Here is a 25,766-nt window from a genome sequence, read left to right as displayed (position 1 = left end):
CACCATCCCCCGACCCGCCTCTGGCCCACCCCGCCTGCACCCCTGTGCCCGCCCCACCGCCGCCATCTTGCGGCTCCGCACCCCTCCTCCGTCCGTGGGCAACTCCATTCCCCGTGAAGCCCCGCGGCAGGGCGGTGCTCCGGGAAGGCGGGGCAGTGACTGCGAAGCAGCGAGCAGGTGCGGGCCGGGGTGGCCGGCTGCGGGGTCTGGGCTGTGCGGGGCAGTGCCCGCCCGAGGGCTGCACCACGCGGGGAGCCGGGTTCTACGTGCGCTCCTCGCGGGTCGGTTCTGACGGGGCCCAGGCAGCGCGGCCTCGGAGCCGGCTTTCCCCAGCTGTAATAGCTGGACGTGAGCGATATTAGAACTCAGATCGGTGCTAACGTGCGTTCTTACTGCGTCTTCTATAGGTCAGTCTTCTGAAAAAGCACCGAAGCAAAGAGGATGGAAGCAGGAAGCAGTGCCAAGGAAACAGTCCTGATTACGGGAGGAGGTGGCTATTTTGGCTTCCGGTTAGTGCACTAAATAGCTCTTACACACAGATAAATGGAGCAGAGAGCTGGCGGAGGGGCAGCGGACTGTGTCTGTACAAGAGAGATCTGCTTCACCCCATCCTCTGCCCGTTGGTCTTGAGGCTGGGTTTCAACAATCACATTGCTGTGTTCCTGAATGCTTTCAGCAAATATGTTATTCTGTTTCCAGGTGTCTGCAAGACAGCTCATCCATGACCTTTAACAGGTCTGGTCAGCTTTGTAATGGGAATTTAAGTTATCATACTCAAGCTACTGAAGATACCTAGGGGACAAAAGGAGAGAAGGAGAGCGTTCCTGTGAAAAGCGGGTGAAAACACCCACTGTTTTGTTCTGAGCTTTCCCTAATGGCAGTTTACCCACTGTGTTTTGCTTTCCTCAAAGCAAAGATGGAGCCTGAGGAAATGACTCCGTACCTTAAGCTGGGCAGTTGACTCATCTCCATAGTAGATGGCTGAATAGAGTCAAATTAGGAAATATATATATATAGTGAAATGGTTAATAGGCTTCTCTTACCTTCAATGAAGTGTTTTATGCATTCCATCTTATGTATATAACATACATTTTCTGTCCTGTTTTAGTTTAGGTTGTACCATATACAAAAAGGGAGTTGATGTGATTCTCTTTGATGTCATGAAGCCACTTCAACCTGTGCCAGAAGGGATAAAGTTTATGCAAGGGAACGTCTGTTGTCTGGCTGAAGTGGAAGAGGCTCTTAAAGATGTAATCTGCGTATTCCATATCGCTTCCTATGGAATGTCTGGCAGGGAGCAGCTGAACCGAAAACTTATAGAAGATGTTAACGTGAAAGGAACAGAAAATGTCATCCAAGCCTGCAAGAGCACAGGAGTGTCAAGTCTGGTTTATACAAGTACATATAATGTGATATTTGGAGGCCAGATTATAGAAAATGGGGATGAATCTCTGCCTTATCTACCTCTTCACCTCCATCCAGATCACTACTCCAGGACAAAATCTTTAGCTGAAATGAAGGTGCTGGAGGCAAATGGTACTGAGCTTGGAAATGGGAAAGGTGTACTGAGGACTTGTGCTCTCCGACCAGCAGGCATCTATGGGCCAGGAGAGCAAAGACATCTTCCAAGAATAGTTAGTTACATTGAGAGGGGACTGTTTAAATTTGTATACGGAGATCCTCTTAGTTTAGTAGAATTTGTACATGTTGATAATCTTGTTCAGGCTCACATTCTTGCTTTCGAGGCCCTCAAAGCCAACAGAAAGCACATAGCTGCAGGCCAGGCCTACTTTATTTCAGATGGCAGGCCAGTAAACAACTTTGAGTTTTTCCGACCACTAGTGGAAGGTTTGGGTTACAAGTTCCCAACCTGCCGCCTTCCTCTCTCACTTGTCTATTTTTTTGCATTTCTTACTGAAGTAGTCCATTTTCTTGTAGGCCATGTTTATAATTTTCAGCCTCTCCTCACTCGCACAGAAGTTTATAAAACTGGTGTCACACATTATTTTAGCATGGAGAAGGCCAGGAAAGAGCTGGGGTACGAGCCTCAGAAATACAGCCTGAATGAAGTGGTCGAGTGGTTTAGATCTCAGGGCTGTGGACCAAAGCCAAGGAAGTATACCATTACACATCTCCTTAGGGTTGGAGGAGTGCTCTTGCTGTTTATTGTTCTGCTGGTCTCATGGTTTCCATCTGCAATTACATTTTCACCCTGAACGATGAAAAACTGAGTACGGAGGAAAGAATTTAGTTATGTTGTGTACTCTTTGTTTTCACACCAAATAAAAAATATATATACATTTGTGCTTCTTGGGTAAATATCTTTAACAGTTCTATCCCCAAAGAATGGAACGGTTGGGTAAAAAGGTTTAATTTTTATAATGTAATTCCTCTTCAAAGTAAAATTGGTCAGATTACTAACAAGATGAAGTTGTACTACTGCAAGCAGCATGTTATTTTCTGGTATAATGGTACACTTAGACTGACCTTTTCTCCCTGATAGGATTATACTCTTGGTCTCCACCTTTTATTCCTAAGAAGTTTGTGCTATATGATCCAGAGGGGAAGAAACTGACTCTTTGATCACATTCCAAAACCAAGATCTGCTTTCCATCTTGAATGTATATAGGCCTAACCAAGAATTTGGCTTAGTTGCTAGATTAGCTGTTAGACAATAAATTATTATTCTTTCTTAAATGAATACATTGTGGTGTACTTTTCTGAATAAACTCTGTGTTATATCTAATGACACTTCTGGAAAATGCACAATTGTGAACTTAAGGTATAGCAAAGTGCTTGAAGCAGCACAGATTTGTAGATTGTCTAACTAAAATATTCCTGTTGAAGATGAATGAGTTAGCTAAAGTGCATTATGAAACAGCTGTGATTTTTCCCAGCATTACTGAATGGTTAAACAAACAATCTTGTCTAAAGGACACTTGTTAAGTGATTACACTCATGTTCCATTCCTTATAAAATCTTTTTAGCCTCTGATAACATTCCTTTAGTGCCTGATTTCATTAGAACTTCAACTTTATATAGCAGGATGGTAAACCAAAAGAAACTAAACAAAATAGTTGAGGGAAAGCTCAAGGCAGCACTCACTTTTATTTTCCCCCCCCATAAGGAGGAATAAATGGAGGCAATGTTTGCATCCTAGGAGTGTTGAACTCCTTTGTCAAGAGCTACTGTGCTTCCAACAGATAACATATCACTGTTCTACCATACTGACTGTAGAGGGTCACGTACCACAAGCCATTAATACGCATCATCATAGTTTGCAGGAAGATTAATCTTTCATTTTAATAAAAGATGGGGAAAAAAAAAAGTGACCTCACAAAAGCACTTGGGCCTGCTGTTCTCCTAGAGGGCCATGCTCTTCAGGTGAAAACCACTGGTTACTTCCTCCTCACACTGCTCTGGTTCCGACACAATGTTAGCAAAAGTAGACAAAGAGATTTTAATGCTGACAGAAGCAACAGAAAAAAGACAATGGACAAGAAATTGCAGGCGCCTGTTAGCTAGAACCATAACATTGGTATTTCACACTAAGCCTTGTAAAAAGCAGATCTTTTTAAGATGTGGAACAACACTCCTGTGCCTAGAGGATTTTTTTTCTATTTGCAATACTTTTTTTGCAAAAAAAAACCCAAACAGCTACTACCATGCATACTTATCTTGATGGTGGGCTTGATGAAAAAAAATTATGAAAGTGTCCCAAAGTAAAGTGTAAACACATGCTGTTAGTGCTGGCTGAGGTTAAAGTCTTGGGTAACTGATTATATACAAAGAAAACTCAGGATGGGTGGCAAAGACACAAATACCAAAACTGAAGCAGCTTAACCTCCCGCAGAAGCTGAGCACAACATGTGAAGCTCTTCATCTGTCTGGAGCCAAGGACAGAACTGTTCACTGATAACACAGCAAGAGGTCCTATTTTGCCCTAACGGCCCATGACTTATGCTTGAGCACAAGGTACTAATCAGCTCTAGTTGAGAGAAACAGGCAGGCACTTGGCAATGCCTACCCCAAATCAAACAGCAGTGTATTTGGCTCCATCTAGTAAACAAAGCAAGAGTCATGTTTACTCTTCAAGTAAACTACAGAAGAGGTGAAAGATATTTTCCCTTTTTTATGTTCCAAAACGAAAAGAAGAAATGTATGGTTTAAGGAGTTACTTTAAAATTACTCAGACTTATGAAAATTACTTGAGAATTATTTTTCTGTTATTACTGCTTTTATATGAGCGGCTGAGTAAATTAAGGTAATTCAACTGTTTTGTCTGTTTCAGAACTTTATCTATTATTGGTTTTCCAGAAAGTGAATTACCAGAAATACACCTAAAAACCTCAAAAAGCAGAAATGAAAACTTGCTAGTCCTCAGAATTATTTAACAATTGGTAAAAAGAATGGTGCTGGTGTTTTTAAAAATCTCTTGGCAGCTGCTTGATCTTGCATATGCAGCATATCAGCATAAAGCTAATGTCTGCCAGATGTACATGTGCAACTTATGATGTGTGTGTATATGTGTTTTATAAGTTTAAATGTCCATCATCCTTAAGTAGAATGTTTTTTTATAGCTTCACCTCCTCGGAGACTCAACCAAATTTTTCTTTCATTTCTATCGCTAATTTCCACGTACTTTCAGCAATATAGTGATACCTCAGCAGCATCGATGCTTCAAGTACTTCCGCAATGTAGATACCTCATATTGATTCCAGCTCAACATACATACATTTTTTATTAGAAGACTGAGAAAAACTTGATTCCCAAGAATCTCAACAAAACAAAAAATCACAATGTAAAGACACCATGCCTTCACCCAGCAACACTCATGTCCATCTGATTAAGACAACCTCGTTAGCAGAGTGTTAATACAATCTTACCATGAACTATGACTCCAAATTACTACAAATTTCAGCTCACCCTTCTTCAGACTTTATTGAGTTGATGCAAATCTGATGCTCACTACAGCTGAAGTTAGTATCTACCTGTTACTGGAAAAGGTCAGTTAGGAGTTGCATGTTAAATATGATCTTTGGCCTTTTCCTTCTGCAGTGCTCGTTTGTATCCAGATGAAGTGCAACAATAATGACTTTATGAAAACAATCATTAAGTCAGTTCATCTTAAAAAATACAGAAATGCCCTTCCTCCAACCTCTAGCACAACACACCGTAACATTCCAGCACACCGCTGTTCAGTAAGAACTCATGCATACTGCCTGGCCATTTTAAGTCACGAAATTCAATAAACGATGCTTAAACGAAGAAGCTTCTGGCATCACTTACATCACTGCTATCAAAACATATTTATTAAAATAAGTTATTTTAAGAATTTAAAATAGTTTCCGTAAGAATATGACAATTCAACAGATAACATACTCATAAATGATTTTCCTCCTAGATTATAAAATTAGCACGCACATTCAAACCTAGTTTCATATTAAAACTGCTGCAACTGTGAAGAAGTTGCTTGAGTCCACCTTGACAAAGAATTGAAAGGTGGGGCTTCTGAGTTAAAACAATGCAAGATATAAGAAAACAGTACATAGCCTTGCCCAGCACTCACAAGTCAACCAACCAGCCAAAGCAGTATTTTCCTTCTGAATATAACATGTTTATACTCAGAGAAAAAAAGACTTTCCGTAAAATGAAATGGATTTTCATAAATACCGAGGAGTAACTCTTACAACTTTTAACATGATGTCTGCACGGAGAATATACACACAACTTTCTGAAGAACTGTAAGATGTGCTAATTCTTAAACATTTGCACAGCAGCAGCACACAGAGCTCCTATGTTCATCATACAATGGCTGTTCTGTGTCAGGTATAAACATAAGGAAAGTAGTCAAGCCAAATAATCCGTGCGGGCAATTTGGCTTTGTCTGCTCTGGAACTGTGATAGAAATAGTAAAATTAAACCACAACAGCCTGGAGGTCTAGGATTTGGTCTCCCTGAGCATTAGCATCTTGTGGGCCCCTATTTTTTTCCATCAGTACAAGCCCAGCTGTTATTCAGCTGCCTAAAAATCCTGTTCCATCTGTAGCAACAGCTTCAGGACCTTCCAGACAGGGCTTTGGGCCACCTCATCTGATCAACACTGACAACACAGCGTTCTCAAAGCATTAAATGCGACACACACTGGCTGCTGAATGAAATATATAGCACAGGGACTGATCGTATGACACACTAAAATATGTCCTGGCAAACACTACAAAATGCATGTGCACCAAAGGTCCTCACCATCCAGGCACAGCAACTGGATCAGCCCATCATACATGGATACTGGAGATAAGGCCAGCTTTGTACAGTAGCCTAAGTTATTGCTGTACCTCTAAAATCCACAGCTGATGCAAATTTTCTTCTTCTTTTTTTTTGGCATCCATCTAATCCTTGAACGGACCAAGCAGAACTGGTGACTGAAGGGATTTCAGGCAGGAAGAAGAAAAGCCTAGAACTACCTTTAACTTTGTCCTCTTCTCTTTTTCAGATGGTTGATTGGTATTTAATTTCTTCATTAAAAATATCTAAAGAAGTCACCCCATTGTGGGATGCTATTATAGCATTTCCATCTCAAGATAAGTGAGACACGACTCTTTTCATAGTAACTAAAACCTCAGTGGACTTCCTCAAACCATCATCTGTGAATAAACAACGGCATGAATTAAGTGCATCTTGAAACAACAGAACAGCATGGGGAGCAAGAGAAACCAAAAATGGCTAAGGCATCTTCATCAGGCAAGGAATCCCAAATGCATGCAAGTTTTCTGTGATCAGAAGTACAGCATGACGTATACAACATTTCATGATTCAGACAGTCATTTAGACATAGCTTAGCTCCTGTGCACACCTGTGAAAGAAATTCATTTATACAGATAGCAAAACTCCGCCCATATAGAGAGAAAGCAACTAGGAATTTGAGAGTAGTAACATAGTGCTAGCACAAAGAACCATATGCCATCCAAGGACTCTCGTTCCACTCTTGCAGTAAAGCAGGCTTGCTAATCTATTGAGTTTTCACCTCTGTAGCTCAATGTTCTTCCCTTGATTAAAGACGTAAGACTAATATACCTCCATATTTGCGCATACTATCATTCTTGGACTAGACGTATTTTGGTAAAACAGTCTACATTTACAGAACACTATCATCCGATGCTATCATCTAAGTAGGACTGCAAGATTAAAAATGGACAGTTCATTAAAAAAATCATTTCTAAGCACATTAGCAGCTGAAAGGATTTGCAAAATGATGCTATATCAAAGTAAGTGCTTTTCAGAGTTGAAATGCCTTTCTGAAAAAAAAACAGCAAAAAAAAACCACCACAGATATTTCCTACCACATATTTACATTAAAACCTTCCCCTCCGATACCTTAATTTAGGAACAGAAGTTCAGAGGGGCACAAGTTCACACACTTCTCAAACCTTTCACAAGGAAACAACTACTGTCAAAGAGGTTATTTGGTTTCAACACAAGTAACATTATATGCTACTCAAAAAGGGCACAGAGAACATCTAACAAGAGACAATACAGTATGAGCTATTAGCTGCCCAAAATTCTTTATACAGTATCAGAAGTATAGTCCATGGCCTAAGGTAAGGTAATATACATTTAAAAAAAATGTTGGTGCAAAAGTGCTTTTACAGCATTTAATAAATTAAAAACTCACTACCAGTTAATCTTAAGGAGCCAGGCTGTTAAAGTGGTGCGATTCCATGCATGCAAATTGTTGTGAATATCTTATCTATAGCCTGGGTACACAAATACAACAGACAATTTAAAGTTGTACTTCAGGTATTGATAAGCAGTGAAGTCTATGCAACTACCCACCCTCAGATTCTTTACCATACAGAGATTCTGGCCCGCACAGAGGTATAGGCAAGACTTTGTACAGAATATAAATTATTAGCAATTAAACAGTTTTTCTTATAACAAGAAATTATTAAGAAAACCCATCTTCCCTCCTCTTCCTCCTCTTCTATCCGTTCAGCATGATGAGATCTTCACATAATAGAATGACCAGGATAAATTAATATCTCCACCTGAACTGCTCCATAAAGCATGCATCAAAGAATGATTGCTTTAAGAGTAGAATTTGCTGTTACTGACTTTCTTCTCCTTTAATCTTTAGGGAAAAGAAGAAAAAAAAAAGAAGTTAAGTCTCCTAGATAGTTCTCAGAGGGAAATGGTTTACTATGTTCATTTTACTTAGACATAAATGGTGAGTAATGTATCAGCAACAAGGATTGTAATTTTTTTCCTGCAATAAATGGGAATAAACCAGTGATTCATACAACTGTTCAACACACACACACACACAAAAAAAAAAAGGTAAAAAAAAGTATTTAAAGAAAAGCCTTCCTTCCATCTCATCTCAGAAAGGCACAAAGATCTACTCAGTACTTCCACCTGGTAGAGGAAGCCTCTGTCTTCCTCATACCCTACCCAAAGGTGGCAGCAAATGAGACATAGCCTTCCCTCAGCTTTGGATAGCATGCTGACACTTAACAGTTCTGTGGTCTTAACACTGTATTTAATCTTTTGCAGTATGTGTCTCTGGAAGCGTGTTTTGTTCCCACATTTAATATGCTAAGGACACCAGCAGGGACATAACTTAAACAATGTAGGACAGAGGTGGTTTATTTATTTGGGTATATAGAATGTATTTCCAAGCTCTTCTCCTAGAAAGCAGGAGAAACATGAACTCACAGGATTACATGTTTCACTGCGATTACCGAAACCAGGAGCTCACTGAGCAGGCATTTCACTGAGTCTGCTGACCTCTAGTGGTTTGCAGCCCCACCTCACTTAAGAAACGCTCATCCTACTCTGACTACTCTTAGATGCTTGTTTTACTAAATCTGAGATTTTCTTAACATTAAGCCAGACTTCGATGGAGCTACCTTGGGAAGAAGAATGATTATCGACCCACCTCCGGTTACATGTTTCTTGACACATCTGTAGTTTGTGTTCATTCACGTTGAATTCTCTTAATATAGCATCTCTGTTCGGATTCCTTAAATTCATATGGGTGTCATAAAGGAATAGCTGGTTATTAAGCTCCTCCTGGCGCTTCCGAAGTTGCCGACATGAAGAATAAAGCTCTTCTTCATGTTCCTTCAAGAGAATATTGGAAATCAATGTAAAACTGGTAATCAGTGAATGTCAGACATACCCAAAATGATACAGAATCAACAGAGTCTGGGGGGCTGTTCTGTTTTCCTAAAATTATTCCATTCATTTTATATCATGTTTTCTAAAATTAGTTTTGTACGATGATTCTGCAAAGTTTATGAAAATAACCTAAGTAACTAAAAAAACTGGGGGAGGGAAATATACTCTCAGCTCCACTAAATGAACAACCATCCTCTCTAGGGGGTATCAGGGTCATTCCAGAAGGGGCCACGAAGTGTGCATATCTGCAAACATTTTGGAAAACGCTCTCCCATGACAAAGCATGTCAGTGTGTTGAGCAAAGCACAGCAAATGGTGTATTACTGTGGGACACCAGATTATATGTTTTAAAACACTTCTTAATTTTTTTGTTCTTGTTTTTGACACCTCCATCATTTTTGTGTATTAGGTGGCATTAATAATCTTGGTGCTTTCCTGTTGAAATCTAGACAAGTAGAAATACTGATGAGTATATAGGATCCCTAATAGCAGCAAGTGCCAGATGACCATGGAAGGACAGATCCTTTGTTTCTAAGGAGCTACAGCAATTTCATACTTGCAGAGGAACAGGCTAAGTATCTGATGAATGATTTACAGGGCCTGAGTTTCTGCTGTTGTGCGTGGCCCACAGTAGAATGTCTCAAAATTCTCCTCAAGAATAAATAATCATTATGATTCCTTTCATGGCTTCAAATTATTTTAATACTTCAAAACTTTGGATGCACAAGCTGTCTCCTTTCTAGCGTTACTTGCGGGAAATAGTATTGGCAGCAACAAAGTCTTAATTTTCACATCAGCAGCAAAACAAGATACATATCCTAAAAGAAATGACATGCGATCAATAAATGTAACAAATCTAAATATTTTCAGAGATGGCATACTAATAAGAATGCCTCTTTTAGGACTCCATCCAGATCCAGGAAAATTGACAGGCTTAGCAGCATACCCATGGAGTTTCACGGTTAAAGGAACAAGATCCTTTCCTGACCTTTCTTTTTCCTCCCATAACATATTCCTGCAGTTCCCTGGTGTGGGATGAAGCAACTAAAAGCTAAAGAGATGCACACACTTTCCAATGCAAGCGAATCAATTTTCAAGCAAATCAGACATGCTTCTAAATGTAATAACAACTTCAGTGTAACAGAACTTCTGCAATATCAACAAGACTGGTTAACTTGAACAAAAACTGCATGAGGCCCCACGTAACAATTCACATATATGCATGCTTACATTTGCAGTATTCTTGCTACTCTATTCCTAAGGAAATTTCACAGCCATTGTAATTCCCCTTTATAACTTTGTATTTCATCTCCAAGAGATTACAGATGGAGTCCTGTATATAAACAGGTCTGTTATTAAATTATACCATTTTGTGAAGGGTCATTACACAAATAAAGAAAAAAAGGGCAGAAGAACAGATGGATACAGCCCTGATCATTCCTGATGCTTCTTGAATGATCTGGCAGAACTTCCAGAAGTTGATTAACCATGGCAAACCTTGATTTGCTGCAGACTGCCAGACGAAAGGAAAGTTCTTTGCACGTTCTCCTGCTATTGCATTACCACCCAGAAACATCAGACTGCAAAAATACAGAGCTATGCTGCATCTTCCTTTGGCCTAACATACAGAAGGCGTTTCAGGAGTGTGAAATGTGCTACTGTCAAAGGACTTAGTGATGACAAACTGGGAGACACACCGCTGCTATGAACAACAGTAAGAGATACACTTGCCCCAGGCAAAGAACGCTCTGAATTTCTGAAGAGGAACGAACAATATATCTACGCATCATTCCCATGCTCAACATTAAGCAACAGTGAGTTGTTAGCAGTTTTCTCAAAGGCAACAAGCCAAAAAATATATACATATCTAAGTTTATCTGGTGTCCTGGATCAGACTCATGTTCATGGAAGGCAAACACTTCAAATGTTATCTTCAAAGACCAGGCATCTCTTTTCTTTAAACATACACTCTTGGTCTCAGCTCCTAGCCTTCTCCTTCTCTCCTAACTCTTTACTAATCTACATTACATTGTGTGTTTATTAGGCGGCTTTGCAAAAATCTTAACAAGAATGTTTGAAAAAGGCTGCCACTCCCCCATGAAGAATGTGACAGAGAATTCAGTAATTTCCATTTCAGCGTACGTAACTGTAGGGACAAATCCCTCCAGAGATGTAATGTCTTACTGTTAGCAGAACCTGGTGTTTTAATCAGGAAAACTAACATACACTAGTGTGAACTACACCATCAGCCTAAAGGGGTGTGAACAACTACAGATGAGTTGCACGGTTTTTTTTTCCCTCCTCTGAATATGAAGGGTACTGGAAAGCACCCAGAAATCCTCACTTCCCAGAAGCACCGTAAAATTTCACTACTTGTTCTCTATGCCATTGTATTTAATAAGATATAATAAATAGGTTCATATATAGTTACAATTGAATATTTAGTTATATATAGTTATATTAATAAATAAAACATAGAGAATATTATTGACATATAGAGAGAGTCTGAGAATAAGCCTGCTTTAAATTAACATACAAAGGAGGACCTCTGCAGCACCAACAAATGCACTTCACAGACCAAGCATTTGAACGTGTGGTTTCATGAGCAAAGGATGCATCATCATCATTTTTCCTTGAATGTGTAAAAATACTAACTAGTATTTCTATCGGTGAAAAGCCTGAATTTCAGAGGTGAAAGCCTGAATTTAGCTAGCTTTGCATGGCATCAGTCAGTTAACAGAGGAAACACAACAACCACGCTGGTACAGCAAAAAACAGTGGAGGTAATTAGGCTTTGTTTGTGCATTATTTATTTTAACAAGTGAGTAATCTGTCTCCTCGGTGGGAGAGTAGCTCAATTTGCATTACTGGTCTTCCCTAATACCTAAAGAAGAAAAATCACACGATACCACCTCAGACACTGAACAAAAAAACTATATCCTCATTTCCTGGTTTCCACAAAGAACTGCTAACACATGCTGTAAGTGCACAAAACAAACCAAAGGTTCTCACCAGAACTTGCTGCATTTCACAGTGAATCAGAAGTGAGGCTAGCTCTATGTCTTCACTATAACCATTCTTGAGAGGAACTGATCTAAAACCTGAAAGAAAAACAAAAACAAAGGAAATACAAAGAAGTACTAGAGTCAAGGCAAAGAGTTATCTGCAACCACAAAAATGGTGCAAGCCGTCCTGAGGTCTAAAAGATCCTTCACTGCTCAATATGCTTCACATAACCCTGTTGCTGAAACGAAGTCCATGGTAAAGATAGTTAAAGACACAGGGGTCACATTAGTAAGGAGATAGAAATAATATGAAAACACTGACCTTGTTGCTTTCATCTGAAAAACAGCACAAAGTAGGAGAGGAAGGAAGAACTTTATTGGAATCTCCCACTTAAAGAACAAAGAAACCTCTGGGTCTACCCGTACACAAGAACTATGTTCAGCTTTCACAGAGACATGGCACACTATGAGTAGCAGTTCTAACATTGTCTCTGTTGTGATTTTTTGCCACTACAAAGTTTTCTACCCTATCTAAATAAAATTGAAAATGAATAAATAAATACATTCAGAAGGCAAGATGAGGATTATTTTAAATACCTCCACACTACACACCTAACATTATAATAAACAGCAAATTAAAGGAATTCAGGTCAAATAAGCACTCCTCATTTGGAGTGTTACAGCTGCCACTGCAGAGAGCAAAATCATAGCACAATAATTTTTAACACCATTCTGACTTAGCCCCTTATCACACCTCCTATTCTTACCTGATTTGATTCCTTTGATGGGAAAAGTGGCATGTGCTAAGAAATTGGGGTCACTGAACATGTCCTCCTCATAAACAACAAAGCGCAAGAATGCGAGATTTGGATCATAAATTTCAAATTTCACTTGCTCCGGACAGGGTGCCCAAACTGGATTAAGGCCGTTGTCATCTGTAATGAAAAGGAAGCATTTACAGTATGAAGCAATAAATTCTCTTCATTTATATATGGGTATGTATCCCAGGCCATTTTCCGGGCATACAAAGGCCCAGAAATCCTATTTACCATCTGTCTCATGTTGTAACCTCACTGCAGACAGTTTGTATTTGTTTATTTGTGAGGGGAGATAGGAGGAAACTTGGCAGGGATGGAAATCCATGAAGAAAGGCTATTATTCGTCTTTAAATATACAAAACCTCCGTGGGCCCTAATTCATTGCTCATATTCATGAGCCTCATGTTCCATATCAGAGGAAAAGCATGTACAATGTACAGTGCTAACGTACGATGGCCCAGTTCATTTGTGGAACACCGAGTCACTTGGCACGTGCAATGCAGCTAGGAATTCTGCTGTCTAAGGTCTTAGTCACTCCTGACAAAAATTCAAAATCATAATCCTCTTCTCTGAAGTACTGAAGAGCCACAATGTACATTCTGCTCCTAATTTTGTATTTATCTTCCACTGCTGTCTAAGCTGTAGGTTTCAGTGGCTTAGATAATTAGATTCAAAGCCTCTTGTCTACCACAGGAACACTGCCACATCCAGATATATTAAATTGTGAAAAGACAGCCAGTCAGTTTATTAAAGATTGTTCTGTGTTATCTTCTTACATTCAAAATTTCAATAATCAATTTTTCTTTGACAGCTGCTTAGATATTGTCCCATTTCAGTTGCTTAAATGAAGTTCATGTACACACAAACACACTCCTTATCTAGAATGCACCAGGAGTAAGCTTTGATCAAAATGTTACTGCATTGCAGGTTAAACAACTCTACAGCCATATCTACCCAAGCTGTCTCTGACGGGATGCCAGTCTTAGAACCCAAACAGAAATAAACACAGTCTGGATTTCACAACGCTAACTCCCCATTTCAGCCAGAATTTTGGCAACTGGCTAACTCTGTAGGAGGCACTTTCAAGACAGCGACCTTAAAAAACATGCAGATTACACAAAGTATTGCACGGGCAAAAACATAACGCAACTGCAACTTTTTAATGAACTCACAGTTCATGTTTTGTCCCTGAAAAATCTGATATACATTCAAGTTGTGCAAATTAACTCAGGAAAGCAGGAGAGCAGGAATGTGTAACTCGTTAGTTACCAAATTCCTCCCCATATAGGTTGCTGCCCAATTACAGACATTGTAAATTCATTACTGTCACCTACTTTAAGTGCACTCGAAGTATAACCATGTTCCCACTACACGGAAAACCGCAGATACTCACTCACAACTGTTGTCTTGAATTTGTTGTTATCGTACTCAGCCCCACATATTTCTACCTCTACAAAGGGACACGCAATGCTTCTACCAGGCTTAGGGAGATGACGAGCACCTAACACCTTCAAAAGAAACTCTAAGTTATAACCACGTCCAGAGGAAAACTCACATGGAAGGTGGCCTACAGAACTAAAAGAGAATGTCACTAGAGAAAAAAAATAAACCCAGAAGAATATAGAAAAATACACACTCCCTCTCTTGAATGTGTTTACATGCGTTAAGCACACTATATACGTCACTAATAACAATACTCCCCATTGTTTGGGTGACCCAGTGATTTTCATTGCAAGATATGATGGCTGACATTCATTACACACAGTATGCAGTTCAAGATCAAGTTTGTAGCATTATCTTTACTCAGCCTTTATTACCTTAAAACATTCCTGCTTATTTCACAACCCCTGTTTACCTCTTCTCTAAACTGCAGTGAGAAGCAGTTAATGTCTCTCTGCCTTCTCAAAACGCATATTTTTAAAGGACGTCTCTCTTACTGAATAGCAACTGAGAACAGAAACAAGCTCAATTCACATTTGGCACTAGAGGCCAACATGGTATAATTTTCAAATGATACATCCCATTTCTCCATGAAAATGAGACTGACATTCTGATTAAGTCACAGCATACTAAATAATATGATGAATGGGGAAAAAATAATCAGCTTATTATTTTTTCTGTTCAGTTTCTCTCCTTCATTATAAACATCTTTCATCCCCATACTGGAAATTTCTGAACTAGTTAATCTGCTGCTAACCGATCTCCAATAGGACATTTCTACTAAGAAGTTAGTAGGTTGGAAATGCAAGTTAGTACATTCGGAATTGTTATTAGCAATTACATAAAATTATCCCAGGATTGTGTTCTTAGTTCTATAGCATGTGCTTCACTAGCATGACAAAGATATGTATTTCCTATCAGGAACCAGCGAAACTAGTTTTATTCTCAAACACTCCGACATTTAAAAACAGTATTCTGACAATCTGTCAGGTCTTGCTCTGAAATATAATAGCTTTATTTATAGCTTTATAGATATTTATGACTTGTAAAAAACATGATTTGCAAAAGAGATTTACCCTCACTGTCATGATCATCTGCAATTTCCTTTTCGATTCATTTGGCATTGGGTCATATTCTTCATTTCTCATGCTTTCTGGCTGCAGAACATAGCCAGTGCGTCCATTAAGTGAAAACAAGGCATGGTTCAATTGCATGTATTTATCTAGGGAGAGAGTTAAACAGTCATAACAGAAAGATCCCCACCTGAATAAAAGGAAGTACCAGACTAATGGCTCCTCTCTGCAGTTCTTCCTGGTTGCCACTTTCACGGAAAGAGTTGGAAAGCTAAGTTGGAAGACTCAGTTCCCTTCAGTAACTGAACTTGACAAGCCATTTTTCACCAATTTTAATCCCAATAAACCCATCTCCATTCACAATTAGTTTTCTGTGAGTGTGTCATAAGCCAGCTTCCCTTACTGGGAAGTTGTGTAGAGCTTTCCCAGTGGGTGAACAACTGTTCATCCAACTGAACTTTACTGCAAATACCTCTGCTTGCTTATCATGAAGAAATCAAAGTGGAATAAACCTTTCAGAGGTAACAAATGGCCTAGTCTGGCTCAAAGATAGGGAGACTGATTTTTGTGGACCTGCTCTAACAGAGGATTCACACATTCACAAATTCTCATTCATAAATTCTCAAACTTTTGTTCTTTTATCTCCCTTCTTACTGTGAATTATAAATAAATACATCAGTCACAGTGACTAGAATGGCAGAGGCTCCATTAATGGTGAAACAGAACATGGACTAAATCCTTTTTAAAGGGAATATTACCTGGAGTCTGAAAGTTAAGAGCCACCATCTGAGAGCCACAAAGCCAGAGGCGAAATGGGTCATAGTTTGATGAGTCAACCCTCTGTCCTTTAGGATAGACACGTGTCAATCCCTTCAGGTTGTATTTCAGCAACTCAACTGGCTTTTGCTTAACGATATTTTCTGCCTTGGTTTCCACAAAGGAACGAATTTCTTTGAAATCAGGATTTTCTACACAAGGGAAAGAGAAAAAAAGGACTGTTATTACAGGAAGAAAGAAGTTGACATTTATGCTGTATTTCTACTAACATTTTGCTTTACTTTGGTTTGCTTTGTCGTTTAATGAAATAATTGGTACTGTTTTAATGCAGACACAATAAATTGGTTGAACGTCAGGTCTGAAAGTTAAAATTGCCTGCCTGCCACATGCTTTGCAACAGGGCAGATTGTAGCCATGCTCTTATCTCATCATTGCTAATAATGCACTTCTGACCACTGCAGGACACATTTAAATGAGACATCTTTTCTTGGGTTTAAATGGGGAGAAGAAAGGGTCAGCCAGGGTTACCCAATGCCTCAAACAATTACTGTAATTATAATGTCTCAGCCACGGTGACAGCTTATTAAAAGCATTTGCAAAGAAACTTAAGGAAGAAGGGCATATTTGCTGGCTTCTCTGGAATATGAAGTACATGTTTCAGTGTCAGATTCTATACGCACACTTACATAGATCTCATTTATATTACGCACACTTACATAGTTCTCATTTATATTACGGAACTATATCTCATTCCTATAGCTTACATATAAGGCAAAGGCACTACGAAACCATATTGAGAGTTCTCACAAACAAATGTCAAGTGTTCAGCCAGATTTTTTAATCTCAAAAAAGCCACCTGACATATAACTAGTGAACTTCCCCATTAAAGTTATATTAAGACGATGTCTCTAATCAGTTAGGTAAGAAATCTGGGACAGTTTCAAGATCTCTCTTCTTTCTAAGCCTCCTTTCTAAAGGAAATTCACCAAACCCAAGAAGCTTCCAAGTCTTTACTGTGATTTTACTGACTACAAAAACATGGTGTGGGAAATGAGAACAATGAGAAACTATCCAGGCTTTCATCTCCTCATTTATGGTCCCTTGTTTCTTTGTCTCATACCATTAATTAGTTCCACCTTTGGTCCCACACTTAAACCTTAACAGTTTGAGATATGTGCTCAAAACAATTTTGATAAATCTGGGTCTTTTACCTGATACCTTATAGTATGAATAGCCTCCAGCTCCCCTACTGTACAATTCAAATTGTCACTGAAAATCCTCCATGGGTGAGGCACAATATTCTCTAGTAGAGAAAGAATAGATTCTATCTTCATTTCCAGAATTTCAACTAACATTTGTACAGGTTAGTAGAAAAGTTAGAATTCAGATGTAATATTAAAGAAAATACCTAAATTGTCTTTGGTTTTGCTTGTTGGCTTGCAGTAGATTACCAGATCAGACAATTCAATAGCAATCAACTGATTCTTTTCCCAGTATTTCCTCCTGTTCTCCTGTAAAGTTTAACAAAGTTTCAGATTATGGACACACTAGGCAATATGGTACAGTAACTCCACACTAACACAATGACAAAGTTGATGCATTCCTTTTTGCCCAGATTCTTACTTGATACTTAAAACACTCGCGTAGATGTAATGTATCCAACCAGAGAATGGATTAACCACATGTTTGTTTTTTTAAAGCGTATGTATCAGAGCTACCCTTAATCAATCCTACTCAGAAGCCTGGCAACATTTTTTTTTTTAATTTAAGAAAATAGTATTTTGGTTCTACTCCATTTTCATTAGATTCCTGACTCTATATCTCATGTAAATGCAAATGTATGAAGGAAAAAATGCAGAATATAATGAAGTTTCTCTCTATTTACCACCTTAAGCTGGACCTAGGTCTTGTTAGTAACCCAACAGCTACATTCAATCTCTAAGAGCATCATCCCTATAATTTTCTATTTGCACATCAAACCAACAATGTTATTTATGGAAAATCACATGCAATCATGAAGGCCTCACCAATAATACGCCCACTATATACTTCCCTGCTTGTAAGCACCTGCTTTGTGGAAGCTGAGCCAAGGTCCTTGCAGCCACAGACTGGAAGCTACTGAAATCAGCAAGACTTGCCCTGAGCAGAGATGTTTTGGCTGGAGGCTTTTCAGACACAAGAAGCAATTACAGGACAGAAAATGTTAGAAGAACCCCATACCAAACAGCTATTTGGTACAAGAGGCTATGAAGCAGCAGCAATTAGGAAGTCTTCCAAAAGAATTCTCTCAACAAGATGAACTGAAGAGGAAAGAAAATCAGAGAAGCTGATGAGTTGCTAGAATGTTTAGCTGAACCAGAGATTACACACTGAAGTCTAAGAAAAGCAAGGAGGAATACAGCATTAAGAACTGAAATAGACTTGGAAAAAAAACCCAAACCTGTAAACACAAACATCATCGTACTTAGTGATTTACAGTTTCTCAGACATAGCTCAACAGCATGCAGTGCTCCATACAGCAGTGGAGCGCTTCCAGATGCCTTGAGCTCACTTTTAGACATAACACACTAGACATACCCAGCCAGGAGAGCTAGTAATGAACAAGGTACAGGATGCCTTTTTATATACAACTGGCAGAGCCCTAAAATAAACTGAAAACACGTCTGTATCATCATGCAGCGCTATACTTTTTCCTTCCCCAAAATTTAGACTGTTAATCGCACTGGCAAAGAAGGCCTTTCCTTGCCTTTTTCCTCTCCCCATGCTGCAAAGATTTCAAGAGGCTATACTGAGAAAAGCCTCCTGATTGACAGAAATGAGTTTAAAGCATCTTTGAATGCAGGCTGTTTAATACTTCCCTAACCGTACAGAGGGAGAGAAAACTGGCAAGCTCCTGAAGAGCCACTGATGTGCTATGAAAAACATCCCATTTAGAGACACTTCTTCTAGGTCAGGTTTCTCTTTTTCTCGTTTTTATTTCTAAACGAAAGCCTGACAAAAGAATCACATGTCTCCTCCCTCAACAACAGCTCCTGCTGTTTCTTCCCTTGCTGAATTTGCTGCCCCCTCTGCTTGAGGCGCCAACTTGCTTGCTATAAATGGGATTTTGATGACCCTCAGAACATTGCCACTCCAGATGAAAGATAAACAGCACAAGCCAACACGAAACTGAAAAATATTTTTCATCATTCATAATACCCACTCAATAATAAAGAGTAGAAACAGCAAAGGAAACAGTATTCTTAAGCACAGTCAACACAAGGACATTCTGGCCATGTCAAAGACTTCTAAAAAAGATGACAGGGAAGTAAATTAATACATCAGAGCAGGAAAAGGAATTCCTGAAGAATGTTTTTAAGTGGCAGTAGTAGTACAGCTACATAGATTAGGTACATAGCTTAACAAGATTTAGAGGTATAAAGACAAATCCTATTGCAAACTTACAGCAGTACATATTAAAAACCAATAAAGGGGTATATTTTTAACAATACCTCTTCTGCAGTTTTCCATGTGATTTCACGGACACTTTGATACCATTCAAACAGTTCTTCTACTTTATCAGTTGCAAATTCAACACACGGATCTTCCGGATTCTTAGGTTCCAAAATGAAGACATAAGGCTTTTTGTGTTTCCCTTGTGGCATTTTCACTGTTAGGGAAGTAGCAAAAAGTTCTATGCTGTCATTGTTGAATTGTTTCAACAGCTAGTGGCCAAGTCCTGGCCGCTGTAATAAATGCTCTTATGGGCCTGAACAATTAGTCTCATAACGTTTTATAATATTAATAGTATTTGCTATATTAATACAAATAGCTTTCAAAACCAAGTATTTTATGCTAAACACAAGGGATCCTCTTCAGCACAGAAAGTTCAGGAGTCAACATGTACAAATCAGAAAGTACATACCAACATTGTATGTATTCAGTACCAGTATGCCATGACACAGAGAGCCTAATGGATTGTCCTCAATAATCTGTGAAAAACATGAGATACAGCTGCCACTCAGCGTTCTTGAGTCAATATGCACAGAATATTAACAAATAATAAATACACACCACTAAATCTAATTACACTTTCACTGAAAGCATGTCCTCTGTAATATTTAAAAGGCAAACTAATTCTAAGTTTCAGGCACATTATTGCTTAGATAAGCTATCTGAAATAAAAATCCATACTGGTATAATACCCAGGAAAACATTATAACCTCCTAAAATCCAAGCAAATCAGTTATCTCCTGAAGTAGTTTTCCTTGATGGACATCCAGACAAAAATGCTTGACAGCACAGAGAACAGCGAAGAATGCATTCATTTCTTTATTCTGCATTCCCTTAAACACAGCATTCAAAGTCCATAAACCAGATTTCCACCTCCAGCAGGCAGCATGGTCTAGAGGAACACAGCAGACAAACCTTAAACCTCACCTGGCTTTCAAGCTCAGCAGAATTATCAGATGACAGGTCTTCAACATAATTAGATGGAAAATAGTGTTGGACTTTTTCTCCATAATCTCCCTTCCACCTGAATTTAAAAAGAAAAGCATACACAGAGAAAAAAAATAGTTTAAGTGTTTCAGCAGGCCATTAATGAAGAAATGATTCCATGATTCTATGGAATAATCCTCAAGAAATTGGTCATTAATACCCAACAATAGCTTCTCTAGTTGGCAATCACCAAAAATATAAGTGATGAAGTAGTTGCAAGCTCTAACAAAGTCATCATTAACTGTAGTAACAGATCATTTCAGAGGGATTACAGTTACTGTATACTGCAATTAATGACTTAAGAGGCATCTTCCCCCTCCAGTACTAAAAACACTATTATGTGGTTGATTGCCCTGCAGAAACTACAGGGAAATATTAGATTCCCAAGCAATTTGCAAGCCAGCTAAGAAACAAAACCACTTATGAAAGGAAACTATACAGACAACTAAATAAAATGGATTTCATTCCTGAGAAGTACTAAGCAGAGCAAAAGAAACACAGTAATGATGACAAAGGTAATAAGATACATGACTTCTCAGAACACACAAGTGTTAAGGAAGCATTAAAGTAGTAAAGGAAAGACAGGGGATACACTGGCATAATGAAGGTTCTGCAAGCTGAGGTTAGTTCTGTAGGGCCAAACAATGCAAAAACATGACAGGAGACTTGAATCTGAGGTTTTCTGTTTCATTTAGTATACTAGCATTAACATTTATAAGGCCACAGCCAATAAGCAGCTATCAGACAACATGCAAAGATTTTTTTACAACCTGCTACCCAAAGCTTAATCTTTCTCTCCCATCCAGTAAGTCACTAGAAGTTCTCTTATGAGGAATCTTTGTCCTTACCAGCCTCCAGTTTCCTTTGTGACATTATGAATTAGAGCTCCTCGACTGAAGCTCAATTCATCACTTCGTTTGGCTCTGTAGTCATACAAGGCTTTCACTGTTCTCTGAGGCTTTAAGAGAAACAAAGCAAACAGGTCATCTAGGGGGACAGGTCATAAAATGATCAATAATGCAATTTTATTTTTTTAAGAGGTGGAGGAGAGGGTGGAATTGGATCCTTTTTTTGTTATTGTTACGAAGTTCAGAAAACGCAATACTAAAGTTCCATAGTGACATCTATTGTTGGAAGCAAGTAATGCAACTTAACTGCTATTTCAAGTATCAGCTTGGGAAAAAAAAATGTTTGGTTTGGTTTTTGAAGAGCACTGCAACATAATTACTGTAGGGAAAAAAAAAGTGAAGTGTCAATCTTCTATCATCATTACACGTATCCATACGCAGCTGGAGCTTGTGGGCTTAGAAGTAGTCAGTCAGAGAGCTTCCACTTCCAAACCACATCAGCTATCCTGCTGCTCATGTTTCCTTTAGGAAGACATCTAGTTTCAGTAGGACAAAGAACTGCTTTATCTTGAATTTATTAAGTACTCAAATTATTCAGTAGCAATGTAAATTCATTAGCCAAAAAGACTAAAAGAAAATTATCGCCACTGAATTAACAAACGGGTGAACTTCTATGAGGATCTAAAAGTAGGAGACCCTAACAAGAATTAGAGGTAATGAAATTTTTGCAGTGCCACTTGTTACTAAATTTTGGGTCACACCCGAATAAGCACATGTGAAAAATCAAGCTACCTCCACAGCCTAAATAGCAAGAAGTGCCTGAATTCCCAATATGGGTGTATCAATACAGGATTTGCACAGAGAAATTGTGTCGGTACAAATTTTGAGGAGATACTAGAAAAAAGTCACACCATTCAAAAGCTCATCTGTCTAGTCCCCCATAAATCAAGCAGCCTAACATTTTCAGTTAACCTTTTCATTACATCTAACAGGAAATCAACAAAGAATTCTCATCATTTTCAGAAGTGTAAAAGAAACCGTGAAGGCCATCTCTCCTAAAGCATACCACTGTAGGGGTGATTTCACTGGGTTCCACGTACATCTTGACATCATAAAGAGAGTTTATATCTTTTTCCTAAAAAAAGAAAAAAGGTAAATTACAGTAATCAAAAACTAGAGAAATATCTTTCTGACAATATATACACAAACTGAAGATCATAATATAGGTGTCTGGCTTCCCTCCTCATTTCTACAGTTGAACACAGGTGAACAGCAACATTAACAAAAATCATGAGGTCTAAAATTCTTTCTGCTCCTTTTAGTCTCTCCAGAAGAAACAGAGAAAACAGACTTGAATTTCCTGAAAGATGGCAAATTTACTTTTTCCTGCAGCTTCTAATAGCCATACATTTGAAAACAGAAGAGATCATCTCAGGCTTTTCAAAAGTCAGTTACCTGTTTAAAGCACTCTTGTCATCAAGGACATCCATCCAGAAAGTAGGCATCTATCCTAAGCTAATTATCAGGTCTCCATTTCTAGCCAGTGAACAGACAGGTATCTCGTGGAAATTTTCTCACACTTATCTCAAAGAGTGAGTCTTCAGAGGTACCTCTCACTTTTTACCACAGAAAACAGCTGGACACCACCCTGGGACAGCCCCAAAGTGGTGAAGAAAATGCTACTGTCTGATGTGCTACAAGCACAGCAGAATCTTTCATCTCTTTCTGATCTTTAAGATCTCTGCCTACTCCGAAAGTAGAAGAGAGGGCCAACTGCAGGTGAGGCTATTATCAAAAACACAGCAATGATCTCCTACTTCATGGAGCCACTTTTCTAATCAAATCATGAGAAAAGCAGGAGCTGCTAAGTTAACAAAGATGAAGCGTTTTCCTTCACACGTCTCAAAAACTTTGTGAGAAGTTAGCCTAACTATCTTGATTTCAGACTGCTGAAGCTTTCCCAAAGGACATTTATCACAGCCAGAACCAAACCCAGGTCCACCAGACCTAGACTTGGGACTCCATCTGCTGAAGCACTTGGCACTCATACAAAGGGCATCACTTACTGTGCTGTAGCGCTCCAGCAGCTCCTCGGTCACAGGGTAACGCAATTTCATTTTCCTGTACAGAGGGTGCTTCTCATAGTATGTTACCAGCTCCACTAAACTCTCAAAGTAGGCCGATGTTCCAAGCACAAAATGGCGACCTTCTTGCTGAATTCGGAAGTGCTTCACCTTCCCCTCAGCTCTGTGAAACAAGAACAAGTGCTGTAAAAGGTACTGGTACTTGGCATAGTGAAAGCACCAGCGCTGCAAACTAGACCAAAATTGTTTTATGCATCTTAATCATGTGAAATAGTTTCTCCCTCTTCCAAAACATCTTTTATTCAAATAGAATTCCATTTGCCTGATTAGATTCACAGAAAGAAATTCTGACTTTTCTACAAAAAACAGGGCCTCGGGAAAAATCCATGTTTTTGCCTAGATTAAATTTCCCTATTTTGTTCCTCTACACAGGGGTATTCTGTCACTTTCAGACTAACATAAATGTCTTGAATCAGACTGAGAGTCCTGTCAGAATCCACTGCTGCTGATCTGCCGCTGTCCCTAAGCAATGAGTCAAACTCAGCTCAAACGCAATTTGATTTGAAGGCACAAAGGAAAATACCGTAATTCTATACATTTTATTAATGTTGTTATAGGCACCACGGTTTCAAAAATATTTTCCCTGGCAATAAAATCTTACAAATAGATAGAAAACAGTGTTGTTTTGACAGATACCGAACAGATTTTAGTCAGTTAGGTGACAGGGTGGAATTTCCAGAGGATAAGGACATAGAATTATTGCTGAACCAGCATCAGAAAGAAATTCAAAACAGCACTCTGTTGCAAGGAACATCAAGGAGTAAATAAGAGCCATGCACAGCTCTGTGCTGGAAAAAAGGAACAGTTAGTGCCCAAGTATTTTTGTAAAATCATAAAGGTTTATTCCATTGACAATTTGCTGTTGTACACATTCTCACATATTTTTGACCAAATATGGTCTACTAGACAAATCGATCACACCAATTACTCAAAATTTGACAGCATGACTTTATGACTCAAAAAAGCCCATTTTTTAATGAGAAAAAAAACAAAACTAGAACATTGTTGGCTACTAGATAATGTATTCATATCTGACTTCTCTTACCTGAAAGTCATGGCAAACGAATCAGGCTCATCTCTCTTTCTAATTAGAAAGGCTCCATCTCGAGGAATTCGCATCAGCATGTCTTCTGCCTCTCCTCGACTCAAGTTGCTATAGTACCAACTACAACAGTCAAAAATCAAAATGGACAAAGGATTACAGAGCTTGTCTGATGTAATTCAGTAACACTAACAGGTAGCGTTACTAACAAGGGAATCTCTAAAGCTACAAGAAAAATTATGCACTCAATTTTCCACACCTTGCCACCTACAACAGCGTCTTATTACAAAATACTTTAACACAACAGCTCGTTGTGGATTAAACCATCAAGAAGATAGCAGAACAACTTGCCTCCCTGCAATGATAAAACATAAATCAGCATTTCTTCCCACAACAAAGTCACTGGATTCTACTTCTCATCTGCCATTCAGTTTTCAGTAGCTACATTCATAGTTTCGACACAGTATTTTCCTTTATCTGTATTTGGACTTCTCCTTAAACCTACTAGGTATTTGTCTCTAAAAGGGAGAGACTTGGGATTTGACAGATGGACCACTCAGTGGATAAGGAATTGGCTCAATGATTGCATTTGAAGTGCTGCTTGATGTTCAAGCGGAGACCGGTGACAACTGGTATCCCTCAGGGGTCAGCACCAGGAATAGTGTTATTTCACACCATGGTTGGTGACGTGGACAGTGGGACTGAGAAGCTGAAAGTCATAGATCTATATTTCTCAAGCACAGGAGAATTCTCTTTTCTGACTGCAGAGAAAACAGATCAAAGGGCAGTGATGAGAGTGTTCTGCCATCAAACAAGAGCAAGCTCTGCTCAGGATTTATGTCAGGCAAATACCAGCTGGAAATAAACATCAAGCCACACGACTTCCAATCACCATGGGGCCAAGTCAGCCTAAACAACTCTGACAGGGGTCAGCTGGAAGTGAGGATTAGGGAAAGGTCACTC

General features: G+C 38.9%; 2 protein-coding genes across 4 annotated transcripts in view; one reads left to right on the top strand and one right to left on the bottom strand.

The window, feature by feature from the left end:
- Nucleotides 51-2,701, top strand: SDR42E1 (short chain dehydrogenase/reductase family 42E, member 1). Of its 2 annotated transcripts, none has more exons than XM_021408350.1 (3): nt 51-177; nt 408-509; nt 1,109-2,701. In XM_021408350.1, exons 2-3 carry the CDS (start codon nt 442-444, stop codon nt 2,214-2,216), a joined length of 1,176 nt encoding a protein of 391 aa, XP_021264025.1. In that variant the 5' UTR covers nt 51-177; nt 408-441; the 3' UTR covers nt 2,217-2,701. The 2 variants fall into 2 exon arrangements, with proteins under 2 accessions (XP_021264025.1, XP_021264026.1); XM_021408351.1 differs by having other exon boundaries at nt 143-281.
- The window catches only part of PLCG2 (phospholipase C gamma 2), a 59,932-nt gene continuing 38,703 nt past the window's right edge, over nt 4,538-25,766 (bottom strand). For both annotated transcript variants that reach the window (XM_021408348.1, XM_021408349.1), the window contains exons 19-33: nt 24,807-24,926; nt 23,684-23,864; nt 22,684-22,752; nt 21,618-21,727; nt 20,710-20,806; nt 20,195-20,261; nt 19,782-19,939; nt 17,699-17,801; nt 16,272-16,481; nt 15,517-15,662; nt 14,394-14,508; nt 12,950-13,117; nt 12,190-12,278; nt 8,936-9,120; nt 4,538-8,128 (exon numbers count right to left, since the gene is read on the bottom strand). In XM_021408348.1, the coding sequence (XP_021264023.1) occupies nt 8,086-8,128; nt 8,936-9,120; nt 12,190-12,278; nt 12,950-13,117; nt 14,394-14,508; nt 15,517-15,662; nt 16,272-16,481; nt 17,699-17,801; nt 19,782-19,939; nt 20,195-20,261; nt 20,710-20,806; nt 21,618-21,727; nt 22,684-22,752; nt 23,684-23,864; nt 24,807-24,926 (1,861 nt within the window). In that variant the 3' untranslated portion in view covers nt 4,538-8,085. The remainder of the gene's footprint in view (nt 8,129-8,935; nt 9,121-12,189; nt 12,279-12,949; nt 13,118-14,393; nt 14,509-15,516; nt 15,663-16,271; nt 16,482-17,698; nt 17,802-19,781; nt 19,940-20,194; nt 20,262-20,709; nt 20,807-21,617; nt 21,728-22,683; nt 22,753-23,683; nt 23,865-24,806; nt 24,927-25,766) is intronic.

This window comes from Numida meleagris, chromosome 10, assembly GCF_002078875.1.
Source record: "Numida meleagris isolate 19003 breed g44 Domestic line chromosome 10, NumMel1.0, whole genome shotgun sequence".
In the NCBI taxonomy this organism is placed as follows: Eukaryota; Metazoa; Chordata; class Aves; order Galliformes; family Numididae; genus Numida; species Numida meleagris.
Note: the sequence above shows the minus strand (reverse complement) of the source record. Positions and strands in the feature narration are given on the sequence as shown.

What these genes read in the sequence shown, in the direction of transcription:
- SDR42E1 (XM_021408350.1), top strand. Translation starts at nt 442, where the DNA reads ATGGAAGCAGGAAGCAGTGCCAAGGAAACAGTCCTGATTACGGGAGGA. An exon ending in GGTGGCTATTTTGGCTTCCG is followed by an intron (nt 510 to 1,108) that starts GTTAGTGCACTA and finishes GTCCTGTTTTAG; the next exon opens with TTTAGGTTGTACCATATACA.